The sequence below is a fragment of the Trachinotus anak genome, unplaced genomic scaffold, assembly GCF_046630095.1.
Source record: "Trachinotus anak isolate AG129_WGS33_773 ecotype Australia unplaced genomic scaffold, CSIRO_AGI_Tana_v1 ptg000033l, whole genome shotgun sequence".
Taxonomy (NCBI): Eukaryota; Metazoa; Chordata; class Actinopteri; order Carangiformes; family Carangidae; genus Trachinotus; species Trachinotus anak.
In genome coordinates, this window is record NW_027273884.1 from 4512399 (window position 1) to 4535357 (window position 22959).

General features: G+C 40.1%; 1 protein-coding gene across 1 annotated transcript; it reads left to right on the top strand.

Annotated features, from left to right (window-relative positions):
- The first annotated feature begins 10440 nt into the window (after positions 1-10440).
- kcnk5a (potassium channel, subfamily K, member 5a) lies at positions 10441-22693 on the top strand. Its single transcript, XM_071471285.1, has 5 exons — positions 10441-10938; positions 18366-18477; positions 18854-19020; positions 19131-19299; positions 19506-22693. The coding sequence occupies exons 1-5, from the start codon at positions 10753-10755 to the stop codon at positions 20456-20458; spliced, it is 1587 nt and encodes a 528-aa protein (XP_071327386.1). The 5' UTR covers positions 10441-10752; the 3' UTR covers positions 20459-22693.
- Positions 22694-22959: the final 266 nt, after the last annotated feature.

Genomic DNA, 22959 nt, shown 5'->3' on the forward strand with positions numbered 1-22959 from the left:
TTCTGGGTTAATTGAGCTCAAACAGTGGTCTGTTTACACACTCCCTGATAACACAGACAACCACAAAGTTTCAATGTCACTTGAAGGCCTTGCAGTGTGGACGCAAAAATGCCTTTTGTCTAAGGCCTGTGTGTTTAGTGTGTCTATCTGAGTTTGCTTTTGTCTATGTGAACCTGTGAGCATGTTTGCATGTCTGTGTTTGGCTCACTATAGAGCGCACAACAGATTACAGCTTAGTGATAATGTGAAGTGCAATCCATTATATGACCACAATTAGACATAGGTACACAAAAGCACATTAATATTATCTGTTTATACATGTAGTATTTGTTTTAACTATCTCAAAAATGTACAGGTTCAATCAAAAGCTAATACCAATTTATTTTCAGGCCAAGAACTGAATGATCGTAGACGTTAAGTAAAACATACTAAACTTCCTTAACTGAACCAATCCTGGACTGGACACATGGGGGTGGATTCTTTTTGTCAGTCCACAAGTATCATAACATGTTTTTCTGGCTACCTGATTTGTGGTCATTGACCTAAAGGTCCTGTTTCCTGATTAAGTTATAATATGTCACTTTTCCACATTTGAATGTCTAAAAACTAGTAGACCTGTGTTATATGTATTTACTTGAGTTGTCTGCTTACATTTTCACAACTCTTTCCACCAATTCTCAAACCTAGAGAAATCCATAATTTTAATCATAGTTCATAGTTTAATCAATGCTCTGTTTGATTTAGTTGTCAATAAATGTAATTCCTAAGGCTGTGTGAGGGTGTGTGTGCGTGTGTGAGTGTGTGTGTGTGTGAGAGAGAGAATTTATGAAATTGGATGTGTAATTGTATACTGTTTATAAGTATATTTGGTATATTTGGGAGGGGGTGGGCAAAAAAATATTTTAAAAAATACCAGTTTTAATCTGGAGACCTCTGTGGATAATTCAGCCCCCAGTAAAGACTTTCTGAACGACTGACACTGAAGGGATCAAAACCGGGAGTGTGGTGAAGATAAAGTTTTGATAAACTCCTCTGAAGCTTAAGGTTTTAATATCTTAGGAGGAGAGTTTTAGGGTAAACTACTCTGCAAACATTTCATCACTAAGCCAAACCTAAAACCACTTCACACCAGCTGATAAATCTTTACGTAACTGTCTGAGGTCCCATCCACACCCTGATTACCAGAAACACTCAAAAAGCCATATGATTGAATAAAAGGTTTTATTGGTGAGGGTTTATTGTTATAATACTTGCAAACTGCTTTATTGGCCCTGCTAGTAAATGTTAAAGCAATTGAATCAGATAACAGTTTACAGAAGACACAGCGTTTCTGTGTCCTGATCAGTTAAGGTACTGTTACTGTAATGTTAACAAAACACCAAAAGCACTGTGCATTGTTCTCCTATCACCCTCGCTGAACTTGTGTCACATAACTCTTATATGTTGTTACATAAGAGCGTTGTTTTTCAGCACCATTCTGTCACTCAAAAGACCTGTCTGACTAAAAGATACAATTAAGAGATATGGTTTGCATACTTAAAGGATGTGTTCCTCAGACACCCGGCTATCACCAACTGGCGATGAATAACACATCCAACGTCATTTTGCATATTTTCAATACGCATTTTGTGCTTTTTGTGTGTCAATGAACATTTCCCCACTAACCCTTAAACCTAAACCAAACTGGAATGGCGTGAAATGACATGTGAAAAGCAAAAAAATTCTTAGTCATGAATCACGAAATGTCCTGAAAAGTGACATGTGATTTATACGCCATGAGATCACATAGATACCTCAGGTTGCGGGCTCACATGTTCATGCCTATTACAGAGTAAAGGGCAAAGATTTGAAAAGATGTCTCCATACTGAATCACGGTTACTGTTCTCAGGCTTGTAAACTTGTGACTCTTGATGAGACTGTAATAAAATGCTTGCTGTGTTTATGGTTGTGTTCACTGTTGAATGAAAGCTTTGTGTCTTGTTTTTCACAACCTATGAAAAACAGTTGTTAATGCATTGAAAAACTTTTTTTGTTTTTGTTGCACCACAGAATGAGGGTTTGAGAGCATTTCATACGTTCAAGAGCTCAGAAATGTATTTGATCCATGGAGAAGTGTTAAATCCGGCAGTTAAAATAAAATCAAATTCAAATTGCAGTCAAATTGGTTGACAAGATTATGTTTATTCCAGTGTAATTAGTGACATAATCTTGCTATTAAATGATATACATGTTGGGACACAGCGATAATGCTTTGCGATAGTGGAGGTAAACTCTGAACTCTGATACGAGATGAAGGGTGTTTTGATTCTATGAGTTTGTCCCGGGACCTGGGCGCCTCTCATTCGCTGGAAACACTAATCTGTGTTTCGGGAACATTTGATCTGGTAAAGTCACTGATATACCATGAAGTCAGAGATTGCAGCAGCAGCCAGTGGCATGCCCTTGCTCATCCACAGCATTTCCTCTCTGGCTTATACAGTCTCTGCAGCTCAGACAAGCCTGTGCATGAGAAGAGAGCAGCAACATAAACAACCTGTGGCGTTTGCTCAGCAGCTCTGCTCGTCTGTTCCAGCCTTCCCCAGTCGGCCTTTGGGAAGGAATGTTTCAAACTTGAGGCCATAAATCGATTAACCCAATTAGGAAATAACTAGCAAAAAGGAGCTTGACAAGACTCGCCACAGGAGACTTTGTGTTGATAAAGAACTTTTGAAATTGGTCTATACTGATGTTTGAGAAGTGCACTTTACCAATTTTCCTAGAGAGCGCATTTGTGAAATGATTTTTCCATTGTATTGTTGTTCCATTGTTTAAGGTACTTCATACACTGACCTTTCGTGTTCTGTTATGTAATCACTGCATTTGTCCTTCAGCTGACCAGAATGTAATCTAACAGTATAACTGTACAGACACAGGGCCGTTCAGCTGTGAAATACTTCCACATTCAAAATACTGTTTAAATGGACCTCTTCAATATCATTTGAAAGGGAGACCAGGGGCTCTGTTATCTTATATGATGAATAGGTATTTCATTCATTAATATAATTTGGTAATAATTTGGATTAACGTCATTGCAGACTTCACTTCCTTTTACTAGTAAAGGGGCTTAAGTCTGATAAGACCCAGCGGCAGTTAAAGCTGGAAAGTTCAGTCTAGATTTGTCAGTCGGGAAAACTGTAGGCTCCTGTTTGTGTTATTGGTGTTACGGCAGCAATGGTTTATATAATTCATAAGAAAAAAGTGAGTCCGTGAAGTTATTTAGCATGTCAAAGATGATTTCATAGATAAGTATAGACTGCACTTATCTTAACTCAGACTTCCACAGAACCGGAAGATATTCTTAGATTAGCTGGATCATCACTGAAAATGTCCTGGAAAACGATCTCTATAAGGCAATTCTGACGTTGCACCCAAAAAATCCTATAATTGAACAAAAAGTAGAATGGCTTTCTAATACTAACCCGTCAATGCACTGTGTCATGTTTAATAGATGTGACATTTACAGTTGTGCAACACCACATCAAATTCACTGCTCACTATAGAGTGAATTGGTGCCTGTTATATCTATGAATGAGTGAATGTGGGGATGGTTTTAGACACAGCAAGTGACACGTTATATCAAAATTATGATGAATACTTTATCTCCACATTTCTGTATTGATTATCTATTTAATTCAGTTATCAATTTTCTATTTGCCTGCTGTCACTGTCATTCAGGTCAAGCGGTCGTGCATTGATGTAGTGTTGCAATCATATACAAGTTTGGGGCCTTTCAAGAGACAGATTAAAAAATAAAGAATGATTAAACCATAGTGTTGATGAAGCTCCTCCATTTTTGCAGTCTGTCCACTGAAGATTTGTAGTCTACAAACCTTAACTGAGATAACCCTGATGGGAAAAATGAGGTTAATTTCTCAGACTTTAGAAAGCTCCCCCAGAGACACTTAAGTCTTTATTCAGCATTTGTCACAGGCTGGTTAGTACTCCCTTTGAGAAGTAAATTGAAGCACCTATTATTTATGGTAGACTGGGAGTCCATGAATATCTATAGGCCTCGGGCTCCTGTCTCCTCTCTCGTGCACCACCTAGTACTGATATGCTTGTTATTCTGTTGTTTCCTGTGTGATGCCAGAAAACCGGTCTTCAAAAAAAAAAACACAGCCCCATCTTAAAATAAACGAGCTGCATTTCTACATTTCTCAGCCAGAACTTGTTGGTCTCATTGTCTTACCAATGTCCTGCTGCCAATTGTACTAAAACAGAAACTGTCTCATGTTTTCATGGTTTGATCTACTTGATATTTTTGTCCAAATGGCGCCTGACACGTCTTCAGTTTCATGTGAAAAGCCGTCATTACATGATAGAGGGATTCTGTTGCACGGTTGCACAACAGCAGAGCCCAGAGACAAAAACCTGCCAAAAGCTTTTTTGTTAAGCAGGACAAAGAATAAAAATCTGCAAACCAGTAAAATTGGTCTCATTCTTCCTACAATGTATGACAGTGCAGTACTATTATTAGCATAGTTGGAGTTCCACATAAAGAGAAGGATCTTTGACAGGACTCAGGTTCTGTGGTTTTATCTATCACAGTGCAATAACTCACAGACACAGAGCTTCAGCAGTCAAATCAGTGCAGCACCTTCCCCTGAGGCTGTCATTGTCTGGAACTGCTGTAAGTCAAAATGTATTGCTAATCATTGCTAATTTAGTAACTATTTGAGGTGAAGAATGTTCATTTTATTATTATTATTATTTGAAACAATTTCCTGTTGAACCATAAAACTGATATTAGTGTGTGCTCAAATAAACCCAGGTCATTCGTTGTTTTGAAAACATATTTTTGACAGAGAGCATGAAACATTAAAAGCACTCGTTATCAACCTGATTCTCTCTTCGTGGCGTCTGATTTTTATATTTGGGAACACATACAGATTTACGCTCAAAGAAACACACACACTGACCACAAGCGCATTAGTTAGCTGATTGCGCAGGTTTCCTTCCCCCCAAAAGGCTCGGAAAAAAAACACACAACATAACAATGGGACTAGGAAGCAGTTTTCCAGTCGTTCCACATGGTCAAATCACTGTACACATAAAAATGTGCTAAAAATAATCCTTTACAAAGGTATGGCATACAGTATGACTTAACAAACAGGAAGAGCTGCGTATAAACACTGAGAGGTTTCAGTGATTGGCAGAAAACTCAATGGCTTCTTTCTTCCTTCTTTTTTAGTCACATTAACAACAGCATCAATTATTTATAGTCACGATAATATTGATGATAAGATTGTGAAACTGCACTGCAACCTGAAGTAAGATCAGAGGTCAGAGGTCACTGCCTGCTGTTGAGCAGCATGATCTCAGCTGTCTTGCATAAGAACACTGGCAGATTCTTGCCAACTTGATGAACAAGAGTAACCTGATTGCTGCAGGAGTCTGATTTAGTTTCTCCACTCACCAAACCACCTCTACATCGACATTCATGTAAAATCTCACCAAATAATATGGGCTATTTTTTACTGCCTGAACATCACCGAGGCCTTTAATTTGATTGATTTAATAACTGGTCACATTTGGCACCAACAACCTCAAACCAGCTCTTCAAGGAGCTGCAGATCAGGCCTGCAGTTACAGACCTGCTTCAACTCAAGCATATTCTCAGGACCTTGAAGTCCATCCACAGCACCTCTACTAGAGGCTTAAGGTCTGGTCTCTGACCTTCTCCAACAGTTGTGGATATTCTTTGATGTTTATGGTCATTATCGTGCTGCGTCACTCACCTCCTGCTGAGCCTCACCAGGTGGACAGCCACCCTGACATGATCCCTTCATTGATGTGGAGCTGTCCAGGCCGAGAGGCAGCAAAGCCCCAAATCCTGATGTTCCACCCAACTTCACCTTGATGTTTTCATGTTTTCATGATGTTTTCATGTTGGGACGCAGTGCCATTTTTACACCATACATAGTGCTGCATGGTCTTTTCAAATAATCCAACTTAAGTTTCATCAGCAGAACTCATAAAACATTTTCCCAGTAGCACTGTGAAGTGTCAAGGTGCTCTTTGGCAAACATGTATGTGATGTGAAGTGGCATCCTCCATAATGTCCTGCCTTGGACACCATGCTTCATGAAGCCATGCTCCACGATTTCCATATGGTAGACTCAACAGAGATCCAGTGATTCCTCTAAGCTTTATGTTTGTCTGACTGTGGACTGATGACTATATAAACTCTCTGAGATGACCCTGGAACCATTTCAGCTTTGTAAGTCTTCTGAGGTGGTTCACACAGCAGATGTTTCTTGTGAATAGCAAACTCAAAATGTTTGAGTGTTTTTTTATAAGTCAAAGTGTCTCTAACCCTCAGCTCCAATCTTGTGTCATTGACTGAACTCCAGGTTTGATAACTGCTGACTCCAATTAGCTTGTGTTGATGCCCTTAGCTGAGAGGTTCACTCACTTTTTCCAACCTACACTGTGAATATTTGAATTATGTTTTCAATATGGACAGGAAAAATACAGTGATTTGTGTGTTATTAGTTAGAATAGACTGTATTTGTTCATGCTTGTAATTTAGATGAAGATCTGATCATATCTAGAGACAAATGTCTACATAAAGTCCCTTTTACACCCAACCATTAACATTCTTTATTTTAGGTCAGTCTGTGAAAGTGTATTGTGACATGCTCTCCTACAACCTGACTTTTATACATTTTGCCACAGCAGCAGCAGCAGCAGTGTAACAGTGCTATTATCTTATGTCTGTTGTGTGTGATAGCTGAGAAATGTGATACTAACTGAAATGGGCCCCTGCTTCCTGATCCCTGCCAAAACACATTATGTGACAAATAAGATGCTTTCTTCCTCTGTCTGGATATTTTATCAGAATTGTAAAAGTGCAACAACTGTACCATTTGTTTTTGTTTTTTTAATCATATCTGTCTGTAAATGCAGTATTTAAGTGACAGAAACTCTGGCTTTATCAAGATTTCAAAAGAGGTTCTGTCCTCATTTGAGACTTTTGGTGACTAATTGAAACATGTTAATGCATCTGAAGAGAAAAGTGTGTTATCTGACGTGGCTTTTCCAGTTGTCTTATCTGGCCTGCCTGAAAGTCTGGAAATCCCCTCATATCCCTAAAGGCCTTTCACCAGACCGCCATGATGGCCCTCACTGGCTCTACAGTACAGTACGTAGTATCTTTGAACATCTGCCGATGTTTGGCCTCAGACTGCATATACTGACCACCCAAAGGACCAATGGAACAACATGTAGAAAAGATTCATCTATTTAGATTTATGGAAAAACAATATTGATGTCAGAATGGCTGCATTCTTTATCTTCACTTTTTGTTAAAAAAAAAAAGTAAAAACACCAACCTTAAAATGGTTAAGATGTGCATCAGAGTCATATGGACAAGACTCTATAACACCATGAATTTTATTAATAGGATGTTTTTGTTGTGAATTTATGATTTTAAATTCACCAAAATTACAGAACAGAAAATGTTACTATTTCCAGTGTGCATTCTGGTGTGAATGTGTCCAGTGCTAAAGGTAAGAAGGTCAAGTTTTCCACTGGGTGTTGATACAACAAAGAAGGAATGCGTGTTATGTAAGAGCGTTTGTATGTCAGGACATTTAAATGTCAAGCTGTTCATCTCTGATCTCTGTCCCTACCGCAAACATACCAGCAGACCAGCCTGCCACCGCTCCCGAAACATGCACCAGCTGAGTCAGCTGATTTTAAAAAGTGTGTGTTTTTTGCATCAGTCAGGAGGAGATTTCTTTATCTGTTTATGCTAGAAATAGCACATTGGTGTTGAAAAAGTGTGTCATTTGTTAAAATTTTGAGGAACAGTTGGTCATTTTGGGAAATACCCTCATTTGCTTTCTTGCCAAGAGTGAGAGGGTCTGATCGATGCTGTAAATATGTAGCAGGAACCAGGAGCCCTTACTTGGCGAGCTTGCTCAGCAGAGAGAGTGGAAATGGGGATTTAGCTAGACGAGCTCTGTATGAAGCTAACAAAATCCCCATATGCCCAAAGTTCACTCATTAACACATTATAGCTCTTTTGTTTAATCCAGTCTCTTGTCCGGCAACTTGTCCCAGACAGGAACTAGTCCGCCACATAATCCCTTGTAAAATGGAAAACTGTCGTCCTCACAGTTTTGTAGACTATTATTTATGCAGATCATTGGAACCCGCGCTGAGGCTGAAATGAACTTTATAAAACTGTAGAGTAAATAGGTAGAAATAAAGAGCGAGGACCTGGAGTCAAAAAATAAAAACCAACAAAACAAAAAAGGATCTGAATGACATATGGTAAGGCATCTTCTTCTTCTGCATCAAACTAGATTACAGTAGGTGATTCCTATTGATATTGATCTTTGCTTGTATTATTATTGATCTTTGCTTACTGAGATGTTCAGGAGCTGACAGAGCAGTCAGAGGGGCCGGCGCGGCCTGCAGACATGAAAGGAGGATCTTGTCATAAACACACAGAATTACTGTTTTGAACCTAACCCAAATATTTTAATGAAAGACGATCTTGTGTATAATTTGTTAAACTTTGCTGGCATGTTAATGTAGGTTACCCCCAACCCCAACCCCAAAGGTGTTTTTGACAAGATGATGGTGTTTTCTTTTGCTATGAGATATTCAAATGTGAGATATGCTTTCACCTCTTTTATTGCACTGGTTTGTTTGAAAGAACAGGTTAATACTTGCACTAACACAACTTGCTCAAAGCTGCGAGTGTAGTCAGTGTCAACAGTCACCATGTGATCCTGTGAACATGATCACAGCTTTTGTACAGTTCCACATACATTTTAAACACCACCAGTGCAGTGATTTGCCTTTGATGTAATGCCATTGTGTAAAGGAAAAGGCATTATGTCAGCAATTTATTATGACAGGAAGCATCACTTGACATCAAAATGATTTTCACTTTCTTTATTAGGGAAGCAACACAGGTTGTGTAAAAACAAATTGCTTGAACATAAAACATGAACGTGAACATAACACACACACACACACACACACACACACACACACACACACACGCCTTAAGCAAGTAGTATACCAGTGCTTATGATGCAGTACTTTATTGCTTTGCATAACATGAATTCTCACATAGCCACAAACTTGCACTGTTAGACCACAGAGCATTCCGGTCATACGACAGTGTGAAGTGTAAAACAGTATGATGTTTCCTCTCCTCACACCTTTTAATGCAATAACTAATGCTGCTGTCAGTCTAACAGTGTAATACAGTGTGATAGACCATGTTATCTCTGTGTGAGGATCTGTGGCTCCACTTAAACAATAATCAATATATCTGTTCCTTTGTTTGATCTTTGCTCCTCGCAGCATCAACAAAGAAAACAGATTGCGTCACTTGAGGAAACTTTTGAGCAGTTGACATCTGGACATTGACACAGGGTACCTATACGTGCATCACGTCCCTCTGCAACTGATCTCCATCTTTTGACTCCAGTCCTGCATTTGCAAGATTGTTGCATATTGATGAGCACTATCTTTCCAAACACCCCAGAGAGATATTCAGACCACACCTGGTTCCTGACACGTCAAACAGGTTCATGTCTGTAATGAATTTCTTGAGAAAACTGTTGTGATGTCTTTTACTTTCTGTGATGGCTCTTTGAAGTTATGTGATGGAACGTGCAGGCCTGTGTGTATACAATCTCATTATGTCTTTGCAGGCAGATTGTTTCATATGAACATATGAAGAAGCTGACACAGATGCACTGCAATGCACAAGTCAGCGTTTTGCCCATTTTCAAGTCTTTCCTGTTGTAAACAATAAACAGCATCAAGACAAATCCATTAAAAGCTCCTGCCACAAAAAAACGGTATTGGCTCTCTACTGAATAAATGGAACTTTGATGCATTAATCCACACTATCAGCTGCTGGAGCGACAAGGACTGGCCTTACAGATCCTTTGGAAGAGTAACAGACGACATTTCTAAATGAGCAGCCACTGGAAGAGGAAACTGTCTGACCAGAAGACAAATTTTAATACTCACCAGTGAAGAAGAATATTACAGTGACAGCCGAAAGCCTTTAATAAGAAATAATCAATCATTTTCTGAATTAATATATAGACTCAGAAACAGTTTTTCCTATCAGTCATGTCATTCTAACGCCGGTAGCTATGTGAGTGCGGTGTGATCATAGCACTTTTATTGACAGCACATTCCTGACAGTGAGGATCAGATCAGCTTTGAGGGATCATACTGGCGGAGTGGGCGGAGGGACACTTGTCGCTGAGCAGCTGCTCACCTGAGGAGCTCAAAACCCCAAAACAACCAACAAACTGAAGGGGTGGGCCCCTCCCCGCTGTATTTCTGGGCGGGTCTTCGCTGCTCCTCCCCCCCCCCCCCCTCCGGGTCACTACTTCAGCAGGCACTACTTTTTCGGACTGTTGCACGTGGAGGGAGCACCAGGCAGAAGTTCCGCGCGCTTTTGTCTCTCCGTCTCGTGCTGTTATGTCTCGAGCCCAGAGCCAGCCGCAGCCGCACGTGTCTGTCGTTTCTCTGAGCCGTCGCGCGGAAGAAGAGCAACAAGAAGAAGAAGAAGAGAAAGCAGCAGCAGCAGCAGCAGCAGCAGCAGCGCTCTGCTGAAACCCAAAGAGACCTGCTGACGATGAGTCCAGCATAACCTCGGCTGTTGTTATCTGCCCCCCTCCCCTCCTGCTCTCGTTCTCCCCCGTCCTGACCCATTGTACATAAGTATGGTAGATAAAGGGCCCCTGTTGACCTCTGCCATTATCTTCTACCTGTCCATTGGGGCAGCAATTTTCCAAGTCCTGGAGGAGCCCAATTGGAAGCAGGCTGCAAAGCAGTATAGCGCCCAGAAGGATCAGATACTTGAGAAGTATCCCTGTCTGACGCAGGATGATTTGGACAGAATATTAGAGGTATGGACACGTTTCTTTAAACTCAACCTTTTCCTTTCGAATTTCTGAGAAAGTGCTGCAGACATGTTTCAGTTCACTGAAGATGGTTTCACAGTGAATCACCTCGTCGGCGTTGCCTCCTGCGCCACGGCTCCGGCTTGAACAGGGTGACACATGAGGGCTTAATGAGCCTCAGCTGGTGCGTTCGCTTTCCCGGGGCACGAACACGGCCCCTGCGGGAGGACACGCTGCCGGAGCGGTTCAGCCTCTGCGGGGTCCACGCACCACACTTGGCGCCCCGTTTACCAGCCTGCAGGCCTGGACTTGAAAGCTCCATAATGGCACCAAACTTAGTGAACTGTCATTAAATTTGCTGACTTGTCATGAATTGCCCAAATTTCCTCATGTGTCCGTCATAGATATTATCCCCTGTTATCTTGGTGGGGTCCTTGTATCCATAGTTAATGGGGATAATTATTTTATTACCCACTTCATTTAGTTTTCTCCTGTAAACTGGACAGATAATCCATGTGGGACAGTGATAATGATGCTGAATGTGGAGGGCTAATCTGTAACCTCAGCTGCAGTACATAGTGTTCTATTGCTGGCGTTTGGCCAATATTGCAGTTCTTTAACCAGTAGTAAAGCTGGTGCAATTGACCCCTGTGGTTTTACTGTGAGCACTGAATGAACACAGCAAGTCCACACTCGTGATTCCACAGGTGTTTTGTCCACAAATCTTGGGGCTTTATGACCTTTTTATTTTTCTATTTGTCTGTCATGTAGAAGAAGATGTGATTATGATGCGACATATGCAACATGCCAGTAAAGTAAATTTCTGTAAAGACGAGGATATCAAGCGTTGTAGAACTAGTTTTTTGCTGCTGGTTGTTATTTCACACTTGCAAGCGTCAGCAGAAACATGTCACAACCTGTTTCCCTTTTCGGGCCCACATCAGTATTGGGGAGATTTACCCCCCTTCTGCTTCCCTCTGCTTCTCCTTTTTGTGTTGGAGAACTGAAAGGGATATGCCCCTGAACCTCCCCCACTCATGACACCTCTGTAGCAGCTGAATCCCTGCAATGGCCAAGTCTGCTTCAGGAATATTATGGTTGAGAGAGTTTGGAGCAACTGCTGAAATACTTGGGGTTTTGCTTGAAATCTTGGAGGCCACTGAACTGTAACTGAAATAGTTTCTGCTTCTCCTGACAAAGACCACATAATACTACTTGAGGGGATTTAAGGCATGGTTAAAAAAAAAAAAATCATGTTTGATGTCTTAACTTTAACCCCAGTTTCAGACAGCTGTGCAGTCATGTTATCAATTTAAACGTGCAGTCTACCGACCAGTATTTTTCCTCTGTTGGTGTTTGCCAAGACACCTGCTGCAGAGGCTTTGGAGCCAGTATATTGAAACAGAAACTCACAGTACATTGGCCCTTGCATTGCCTTTATCAGCCTCATTTGTGTCAGGAGTAGAGATTCTATTAGGTTTCCATTGTGGAAACTATGCTCAGCTTCTTAACAATAAAACATATAAGCAGGCTGAACGGGAGACGGCAACACTCTTGTAAAAGTTAGTCTTCTCTGTTTTTATTAACAAGGAGTTTACTATTAACTATAGGTCTCTTGAAGTGGTCACACTTTATAGATTGGATTTTATGGCCCATCAATGTTGGCGCTTGAGAAGCAGTTATAAAAGCAGTTATAAACGCTTGCAGGGGTGGGTGGGTGTCTGTGTTTGTATGTATGTGTGTGGGTGGGGGGGGGGGGTGGGTTGTTGGTTCAGCTGTATGATCATATTTGGAGTTATTTAGCCTATCCTCATTGGTCTGAGTGGGGTGTACAAAATAATAGGAACACCTGTCAATATAACACAGTATCAGCACCACAAACGATCACACCGCTGAATCGACACCTCCTCAACTCAGTTTCAACAAAAACTGAACATTATAAAAGGATTTAGATGACATAAGAGTTATTGCAGGACTGTTGTAGACTGCATTAGTTTTATCAAAGTGTACCTAGCAAACTGCCAACTGAGTGCATAAAGCAAAATTAATTAAATACTACCATTGAAAATATAAAATAACATTGGAAGTGAGCAGTTTCCTTTATCAACATCTGCATGATATAATGTACCAAGAACCTTGAACTTTTATGTAGCATAACATATCACTGGACATGCTGAAGGCATGAATTGCACATACCTCATACTTTGGGTACGTGTAAAGAAAACACAGGAGCCATGTGTCCTAGTTTTCTGCTGAAGGAAAAATGCAACAATGTTCATAATATTTGAAATTGAGGCTTTGCTCATCATCCCAGCATGTTGGGGTAAAACATTACCTGTAAGCAGCCAAACTGGGTCCAGTGATGCAAACTTTAAATTTACCTTTCCTCAGTGCAGCTTTTCTTTGCAGTTGTCTTTTTGTTTTTTCTGAACTGCACCAGGTTATTTGATTTCACTTGCGTGACTGCAGAAAGTTGCTCTAGTCAGTCCCGTTGCACATGACTTAAAGATCACGTTTGTGTGACCAAAGAAGAAGTTTACAAACACTTATTAACACACTGCTGTCACATGGATAAACAGAAACATGGCCCCTGGTCAAAATAAAAGCACAAATGAATGAAGTAGCACTCTGTGTTTGGGGAGAGCAAACTTTGTCATGTGCCTAGAGTGCTGGGTGGGGGCTTCTGCTGTGACATAGCCGAATATTTCTTCCTCTTTTTAGAAAGTCGTTGAAGGTAGCAGTTGGTTTTAATGCCATGAGTTCAGGTTTAGGCAATTAATTGGCAGCACTGTCTTTATTGCCTTGTGTGATGAATTTGACTTTCCTGCAGACCCAGATGACAACATGCACTGTACAGTGTGAGAATGTGACCATTTTAAAGGTTCCATGTTTTATACTTTTCCAGTGTTATATTTAAAGTGTTCGTGTCCATGAGAAGATATATTTGTGGTTTTAAGTACCACAAACCCTCTCAATGTAGTTTTGAATAAAAATATTGCAGATTTCAGGTAAACACTCAGAGAAACCAAATCCTGAAAGGTTGGTAAGTGGGTCCGGATGGGCTGGGTTTAGAGAAAGGCTAAAAGTGACTGCTTTGTTGTGACATCACAAAGTTACAGAAGTCCTGACGGCTGGTTTTATGGCTCAGTTTCTGAATACAGGCTGTGTGTATTTCTCTGTGGACTGAGGCTTTGATACTTTCACTGTATTAACATAGAACCAAGACCTGCTTTATAAGCAGAAGGTGGAAATCTCACTTTATACAATACTGGACCTTTAAGCTAGTGTCCCAGTAGCAACCACTCTACCCTGGTTAACCTAGTTACCAATGAACTAACAATCCCAAACAAGTTTTGTGTTTCATTAAATGTTAATCAACTCACCAAAGAAATATGAGAATTAAGAAAAATACCATGTGTGGTATTAATGAAGGAAGTCTCACGATTTCATGCAATATTATTTGCAAACTTTAAAGCAGCACACAAAACTGTTAATGGTATAATACGCTCTGTTAACCAGATGTAAGATAACACTGTTTTTCTGTCTGGGGACTTTACAGCTTGCTCCCTTATGTCTTTACCAAATTCCAGAAAAAGCTGCAGCTTTGAAATAAGTCACACAAACCGTATCCCACACCTTAACAGATTTTCCATCTCTTGCAAAGTTCTTTTCCCCCCACACTGTGTTGGACCTTTGACGGGTGCACACAGTGAAATCTCAGCATTGTTTCCCGGAGGCATTGTTTGCAACCCATCCACCTCTGTATCAGAAATCAATACATAATGACATGGAAGAGCTTGAGTGACTTCATTGTTTGTGTGACGGTTGATCCTGCCCACAAGCAGCTGCTGCTTGTATGCTGGAAGTGGAAAAATACCTAGGAATTGGAGTGGTATGCTGGATCGCCAGCTGTCCTGATAACAGTTGGAGTTTGTCATTGTGGTTTTTTTTTTTTTTTTACTGTTCTTTGGTTATCAGTGTGGCAGTGGCAGACTGCTAAGCCTGCAGTTTGGCAATAGTTCACTTCCACAAAAGTAAAGGAATCCTTTACTTGACTGTGGCACAGACTCTGTTTTGGTCACAGGATTTGTGCGACATGTGTTATGGTGTGGCACCACATTGCTGTTTTCATTATGAATGGAAGTCAGAGTGATGTATTTTATATCATGCTTTTTAACATGATTTTTCTTTGTGCAATCCTTGTATTATGGATGTCTAAATAAAGGAGTTTTGTTGATTTGTGTTTCAGCAAAACCATATCATAAATTTGGATTTTCAGTTGGTAAATTAATATTGCTGTAATAATCTGTTTCAGAGAATATCACAAACATCCAGTAGAAAAAAATCTAAAGGTCTTGCAGAAATTTGACTGCTTCTGTTTTCGCCTTGTTGTTGCTGTTGTGTCTCTGATGTTGATGTCTGTTTTACTGCAACTTACAGCTGACAGTGGTACATTAGGGCTAGCAGATATTGCAACTCCTTAGATTTGGATAATGCACTTGGCTATAGTGTGATTTCAATGATATTTTGATTAATAGTTCAGCCTTAATTTGCACCTATAACTGATCATGTACACTCTAATAATCCTGACATAAACTGTATCATATTTATGGCTGCGACTCTAAGACACAGACAGTTTTTATGCATGAAAATATTGTTTCAACTATACACAGCATCAAAAAACTAACCATTTGTTATTTTCAATTTTTTAAAGGTTATAGGAACGTTGTCCATAAAATGGCAGTAGGCCATGTACCAGATTATTTTTATTATCGATTAATATGCAGGGTTTTTTTGTCGTTTTTTTTTTATTTTGATTTTAATAAATAGTGAAAAAAAAGTCCTTTGCAACTCTCGGACTCTAAAGTGACATCTTCATACATCTATTGTTTCAGTGCAGATTTTTTTTTTGTCTATGGTTTCATGTTATTTGACACATTTTCAGATATTTTCTCTCTTCATTCCATGTGTCATGCACTGTCAGACTTGACACAATGCCAGTTTACTTAACAAAATTTTGACAGATTTATATCTACAAAATATATTTACCAAGACTGCTGTTTATTTTATCTGTCTATTTTATCTATTTATTTTCCGTAACTAACTTGGGCATTTAGAGAAGGAAGACTGTTTTAGAGAAGGATCTAATGAAGATGGTTAATTTCCTTAGGTCATGTTAGTTTTTTCTAGTACTGTGTTGGATCTTAATGGCTATTCTTTAACACATTATTTCATCTAGCCCATATCTAATGAACTGTCCAGCAAATGTATGTCCCTGTTGGTAGCTGTGGTTTGACATCTACTGAGCTATACATGTCTGAACTTCAGAGTTCAGACATGTGAAGAAGCCAGTGTAACAACTTCCTCCTGAGCTGCTTTGGGTTTACTCTGACACAAAGTGTCTTTTCATTGTCCCCCAGTGCTTGTGCTTTTTGCCTTGTTCTCAGGGTCATTTGTGCCCTGAAGCGACCATGAGTTAACCAGTCACTGACCCATTAGTATTTAAATACCTTGTGCATTGCCAAGCCTGTTCAGTCAGTTCCATGGAGACTGTCTCCATTGGTTACTGTGGCTGGTTAAAGTCAAGACAGTTCAATAGTAGCAACATAGGATATTTGCATCAACACGTGATGATGTTCACCTCCTATTGTCAGCCTTCGTTTTAAAGGTCATATTCCTTGTCCTCTGACTGACATACATTGAGGCATGGCTCTCACTCCCATGATTTAGCTTGCACTCTGCTCTCATTGTATTCCTATGAATCAGCAGTTTGCATGTCTCAAACGTCAGCACTTTTTATCTTGCAGACAGACTGAACATGTGCAGGTCACCCACATTAGGCTGGAGTTAGGTGCAGAGCAGAACACACCGACTACAGACAGGACACGCAAACATAACACTGTCACTTTTTCTGTTTGCCTTAGTGTTAATGCCTTAACACTTAACCACACCTAAACCTACAGTACATGTGTGGCCCTGTACCATTTTCCGGCAGGCAGATGTGAGAGGTGAACACGTGTTCTGTTCTTTATGACGTTACCAAAATAACTTGCTTTTAATTTGGTACAGTCTGATGTGGTGCATCTCTGTGTTTCCACTATTTGTGCAAACAAAAAAAGGCATCAAAGGAACATTTTAATGCCAAAAACGGCACAGAGATGAATTTCCTGTGTATATGAGATGTAGGGAACTTGGCGCACAGTTGGAGGGTAAATTGAGGCCAACATTTTTCTTGCATTTCCTTGCAGGTAGATTGTTAATGTCTGTGTGACTGTTGTGTTAATTGGTTCATCAGGTCAGCAAGGGATATGCAGCTGCTGGGTCTCAAAGGTTCCTGTAATCAGTTTAAGCCAAACAAGATTTTATCACGAGCATGGCCAATAACAAGTTCACCACATGCATAGAAATGTTCAGTCGTTACAGATCCTGTGAATTGTCAGGAGGTCTGGCAGACGTAAGAGTGTGTAAGCTCGAATGAGGTTTTTCCTCTTTAATTTCAAGTCATGGTCTGAAGACAAACTTGGTCGTCACTACTGTCGCCCTAAAACCCAACGGAAGAGCTGTGTTGTTTCAGCAGACAAAAGAATGGCCTCCCCTTGTGCTGGTAATTACACTGCAGAACTGTCACAGACCTGTTATTATTAAACAGCCAAGCATCTTCTAGTACTTTAAGACTATGTGAATTTTGCCAACCCCTGCACATTTCCCCCTTGCCAGCACGACTGGAGAAAGAACTTTAGTGTGTGGGGGTTTGGGGGGGGGGGGGGGTGCATTGTCCCAGCACACATGGCAGATTGTTTGTGAATCCCCAAGAGGGGCAGTTCAGTTTCTGTTGTGGCTGTTGGAGCACACATTTGGTTGGAAATGATTTAAATGGTTTCTGTCTTCTCTGGATTTCAACACTAAAACCTCAAGAGTGAGCTGACTTGTGTCATAAAAAAGGTGGTTAGAGACAAATATTGCCACTGGTAAAGCACAATACCTTCTTTTTTTCCCCCCATATTGTTCAGAATCAGTAAAACTTTGGATCTTGAAAAACAAACTACTGAATAAGCACCTGATGCACTTAAATCCACATATCGTGTGACTATGAAACGGCTGTTTAGAGATGCAGCACTTGTTTTCCTGTTTCCTTACCAAAGTAAGCAGTGGTTGGAACTACTAAGCCCTCAGGGTAAAGGCGACTCTCCAGGGTGCCTGAGTGTCGTTTCAGCTCATCAGTACCGCTCGAGATACCATCAGCGTATCGCAGGAAGGATGTGATGGAAGAAATGGAGCTTGCACACAAAAAACTTCCTGTCTTCCTTTAACTTAGCCAGATTAGACCCTTTTTATGACTGCAAATTGATAGCAGTCATTGCTCTTTATTAATTTCTCCTTTAAATTGAATTCCATCTTTGCCTCAGTTGTGGTCTCTGTTCTCTCGTCCTCAGGTGGTGTCTGAAGCTGCAGGCCAAGGGGTCACCATTACTGGCAGTAAGACCTTCAACAACTGGAACTGGCCAAATGCTGTTATCTTTGCTGCCACGGTTATCACTACTATCGGTAAGTGCTTGGAATTCTGTTGGGAATAGAGGGTTTTTTCTTTTTCCAGTTTCCAGTTTGTCAAACATTTTCCTAAATGTTCAAGGGAAAATTAGATTTAGCAATGTTGCTGCAGTCTGCAAAAACATGCACAGGGCTGTCAGACTTAAACTGTCTTTGTTCCATTGTGACAAACTCTATTACAGGCAAATGTTGGCTGTTTGCTTTTTACTTTGTATAAATTAAATGTACAACACGGATGAACTGGACTTGGAAAATCCATACTGATGGGGTGGTTTTCTTTGTTCATGAAAGTGTTATTTTAACTATACATAGATGCAACAACCTAACCTCAACCATTTTCCTTTTTTTTTTTTTTTTTTTTTTTTTAAAAAAGGATATGGAAACATTGCCCCCAAAACGTCAGCAGGCCGTGTATTCTGCATCTTCTATGGGCTATTTGGTGTGCCTTTGTGTCTTACCTGGATTAGTGAGCTTGGAAAGTTCTTTGGTGGCAGAGCCAAGCACCTGGGCCAGTATCTAACCAAGAAAGGATTTTCACTGGTAAGTTGATGTGGGCTTTTTTTTATCTTCCATTTTTGGCAAACATTTTCATATCTCTGTGGTATTACAAATTCTTTACCTGAAAAAACTATTTCTTTTTTCTTTTGCAGAGAAAGGCTCAGTTTACCTGCACAGCTATTTTTCTCCTCTGGGGTGTGCTGGTCCATTTAGTACTTCCACCTTTTGTATTTATGTACCAGGAGGGTTGGACATACATCGAAGGCTTGTACTTCTCATTTGTCACCTTGACCACAATTGGCTTTGGGGACTTGGTAGCAGGTAAGCTGAGATGAAATACTCTTAATTTATTAACTACAGAAAACCTGTAGTTAAAAGTATAAATAAAAACTCCCGCTCAATCACCTTGAAGTTGTTTAATCACATTTACAATGCACACAGATAACAAAGGAATGATGGTTAATCTCTGAGATGATTCTTTTGATTAAACCAGTCAGATGATACCAGGTCTTTTCTTTGTCCTGCAGGTGTGGAACCAAATAAAGAATACCCAACTCTGTACCGTTACTTTGTGGAGGTGTGGATTTATCTGGGGTTGGCCTGGCTTTCTTTGTTCTTCAACTGGAAAGTGCGGATGGTGATCGAAGCTCACAAGGCCTTGAAGAAACGACGCAAGCTGCGCAAACTATCTCTTGATGAACTCCGGCACTACAAAGAGTCTCACAAGGCCGCCCTCCGTTTGCCACCCACTCCCAATGACGTCAACATCTTCAGCTTCCTGTCCAAGAAGCAGGAAGGATACAATGACTTGATTAAGCAGATTGGCACCAAAAAACATGACAGGACCACTGGCAGCGCTGGCAGCAACATCAGTAAATCCAAAGACATTGGTCGTTCCAAGAGTTGCAATGACGCTCCCATGTTTAACAACCACACTATCCTCAGTCTGGATCGTTCACCACGCCAGAAGAGACGCTATAGTTTCAGTGACCGCGTCACTGTTGCTTTTTCAAAGTCCAAGAACTACCTCCTGGGCTCAGACAATGGTTTGCTGCTAACAGAAGATCATGTAGAGGGTGACCTAGAACTAGATGAGGAACAAATGTATGAGAACCAACTTGACAAGGACGTGGACCTTGAGAGCCAAGGAGTGAGAGACTGTGGACCAGGTGGTCGGAGGACATGGGACTCTAAAGAGTACCATCCGCTGACGTTCCAAAATGCAAACATTACATTTATTGATGAGGAAAACTTTCTCAGCAATAACTTGGAGGAGGACGACGATGAGGATGATGATGATGGTGATTCTAAAGCAAAACTATCTATTACCACATGTGATGAAAACATTGAAACAAACTCCAAGGAGGAGCAGAACTCTGAATCTGAAGGCTCTGTGTTCACGAGTGACGGTTCAGAACACAGCCACTCGTACGAGAAACTTGTAGAGGAATATGCAAAGGAAGAAAACACGGAGTCTTGAGATAGAACAGTGTTTAACTGTGTTCACACATACTCCTGGTCACCTGTTGTTGACGTGGTTGGCATTGAAGTATATGTATTCTAATGTGAACCGTTTGAGAGGATATCAGATGTCCCACTGCACTTTCAGTGTCTGATGATGAGACTCCAAAGCCAAGATGGAATCTAAAATTGATATTTCCTTGAAAATACACATCATGTTGACTAATTTTAAAAGTTGAGCTTCCTATAAACTGTTGAACTCTGTCCAGCATTTTAATGAACACGGACCACAGAGCACAACATGTAACCCGATGAGTATTGAACATCTGCTCTACGTCTGTCTTTTAACATGGTTTGAGAAACTATAGTAAAGTCAAACCAAGAACTTTTTTCCATTGCTTTTCTCAACTCATAGGTTGATAAGAAATTATAAGTGGAAATGTATTAGATTTTCCCATAGTTTCTTCTATGTATATTCACCATATTGGTGTTTTAATAGTATTTATTAAAATGAAGGACATAGTAGCTTTTTATTAAAAAACTACATGGGTTTATATGTCTCTCATTGCACAATTCCACCAGATGAGGACAGTTCAAAGTCCACTCCATTGCAGATTGTTTTGTAAAACCTGAGCCAGACATTTGCCTTGAAGAAAATGTTATTAAAGAAGGGGTTTATGGGCCAATTTTAACTTTTTTTTTTTTTTTTTTTTTTTCCTATGATATTTCATTTGTTTGTTTTTGTGAAGTCCTTGATAACTTGTGTCTGAGATTGCTGTTTATTTTGACTGTATGCAACAGAGTTGTGACTGCACGGCAGGGTCATCAGTGATACATAGGCAACTTCTGAGTCCTGGAACCAACTGAGAGTAAACATGGAAAAGAAAATTTTATGAACAAAGAAGCATTTATGGCAAAATCTCAATATCCTGCCAGAGAGCCAGTTTAAACAGATTTGTTCCAGTGTGTTTTTTTTTTTTTTTTTGACTGCTGTAAAAAGTCAGCTTTGCCAATGATCTTCCCATTGTGACACACAGTAGACGTCTCTCAGAGTACACTGAAACTGGTTTTGCCAACACATACTTTTGCTGTTGTGTTTTGCTGATGACAGCACATCAAATGTCAAATCTGTGGCTTCTTGTCCCTCTACCAAGGCAGTGCATAATGGGAATGAAACTTTCGCAGCAACAATATTCTCACTTTGTGTTTCTTTAACATGCTTTCATTTCATTGTATTTGCCATGTAAATGTTGGCTGAGGGCTGATCAGGAGCCACAAACACAGCTCTGCTCAGGACATGGCCTTGCTACTTGTGTTTGCCTTTTGGGGGGGCTCACGCTGGCATGAATGACTGAAGTGCCGCTTATGACAGGAAGCCAAGGTTAACCTGTAACGGATCAATGCTCTCTTGACGTATATTTTCGTCATGAGACAAAGTCAGCAGTATTGGTGCTCTCAATTACTGTACAGTGTTTCCATTTAGTTTCGTGTGAATACAACTCGACTCTGGAGGGATCCAAATATAATGTCCATTGCTTTTCAGTCTTTTGTAAGAACCCTTAGCTGTCTGGCTGCCTTTTGCATGTTTTCTTGCACACAAAAACGTTAAACAGTGTTACTTTGAATGCTAAAAAGGGCAGCGGTGCAGTGTCACACAGGGATACTTTGAATTTCAGACCAGTCATTCATGCCAGATTCAGTTAGGTTGGATAATATACTCTGAATACATTCCAATATCTGTAGCTTTTTGTGAATACGTGGGCCACACCATCCTAACTCTGCCTGACAGCTGTTAAGTGAAACTGTCTTAAATCTGCTGCAGTACAATGAGACATTACTGAATGTACTTTGCAGTGACTGAAAAGGTGTAATCTTACACACTGGGTGTTTCTTCTTTTGTATTTCAACACATGGCCTTCACTTTTGTGCATTCTGTTCCTCGTTCTCTCACTTTCACTGGTTTTCCTGGGTTGTCTCAGTGCAGCATTGTCATGCAGCCATGGTACTTGTCAGGACTGAATTTCAAGCATGTCTCTAGATTATTAACTATAACATGTTAGACTGGTTTAACCCATTGTCCCTTGTTTTCTTCTTATTGTTGCTCCACTATGTTTAAAAAAAAAAAAAAAAAAAAAAAAAACTTCAGTATAGTTTTTGTTGTGTTGTGCCGTTTTTTTATCATTAAATTATTCATGTTTGTATATGATTTCCAAACAAAACTGTATATTTCATGTAAAATAAACATTTAATAAAAGTTTTTGTCATTTGTCATGTGGAGTAATAGTGAGCAGTTTTACAGTAAGCTACATCTTCTGTGGCTCTAGAGGGAGTCAAGTTTTTTTTCTAAAATGAACCCTGCTGTCATTAGGGTTATCTCAGCGTGGACACAAAACTGAAATTCTTAGCCATACTAGCAGCAATGTCAGTTGGTCAGTCCACCACATTAAAACAGAGGCATTTTTTAAAAATTGAAGCATTGTCATGAAATTTTGTCCAGACAATCATGCTCCTCAGAGGATG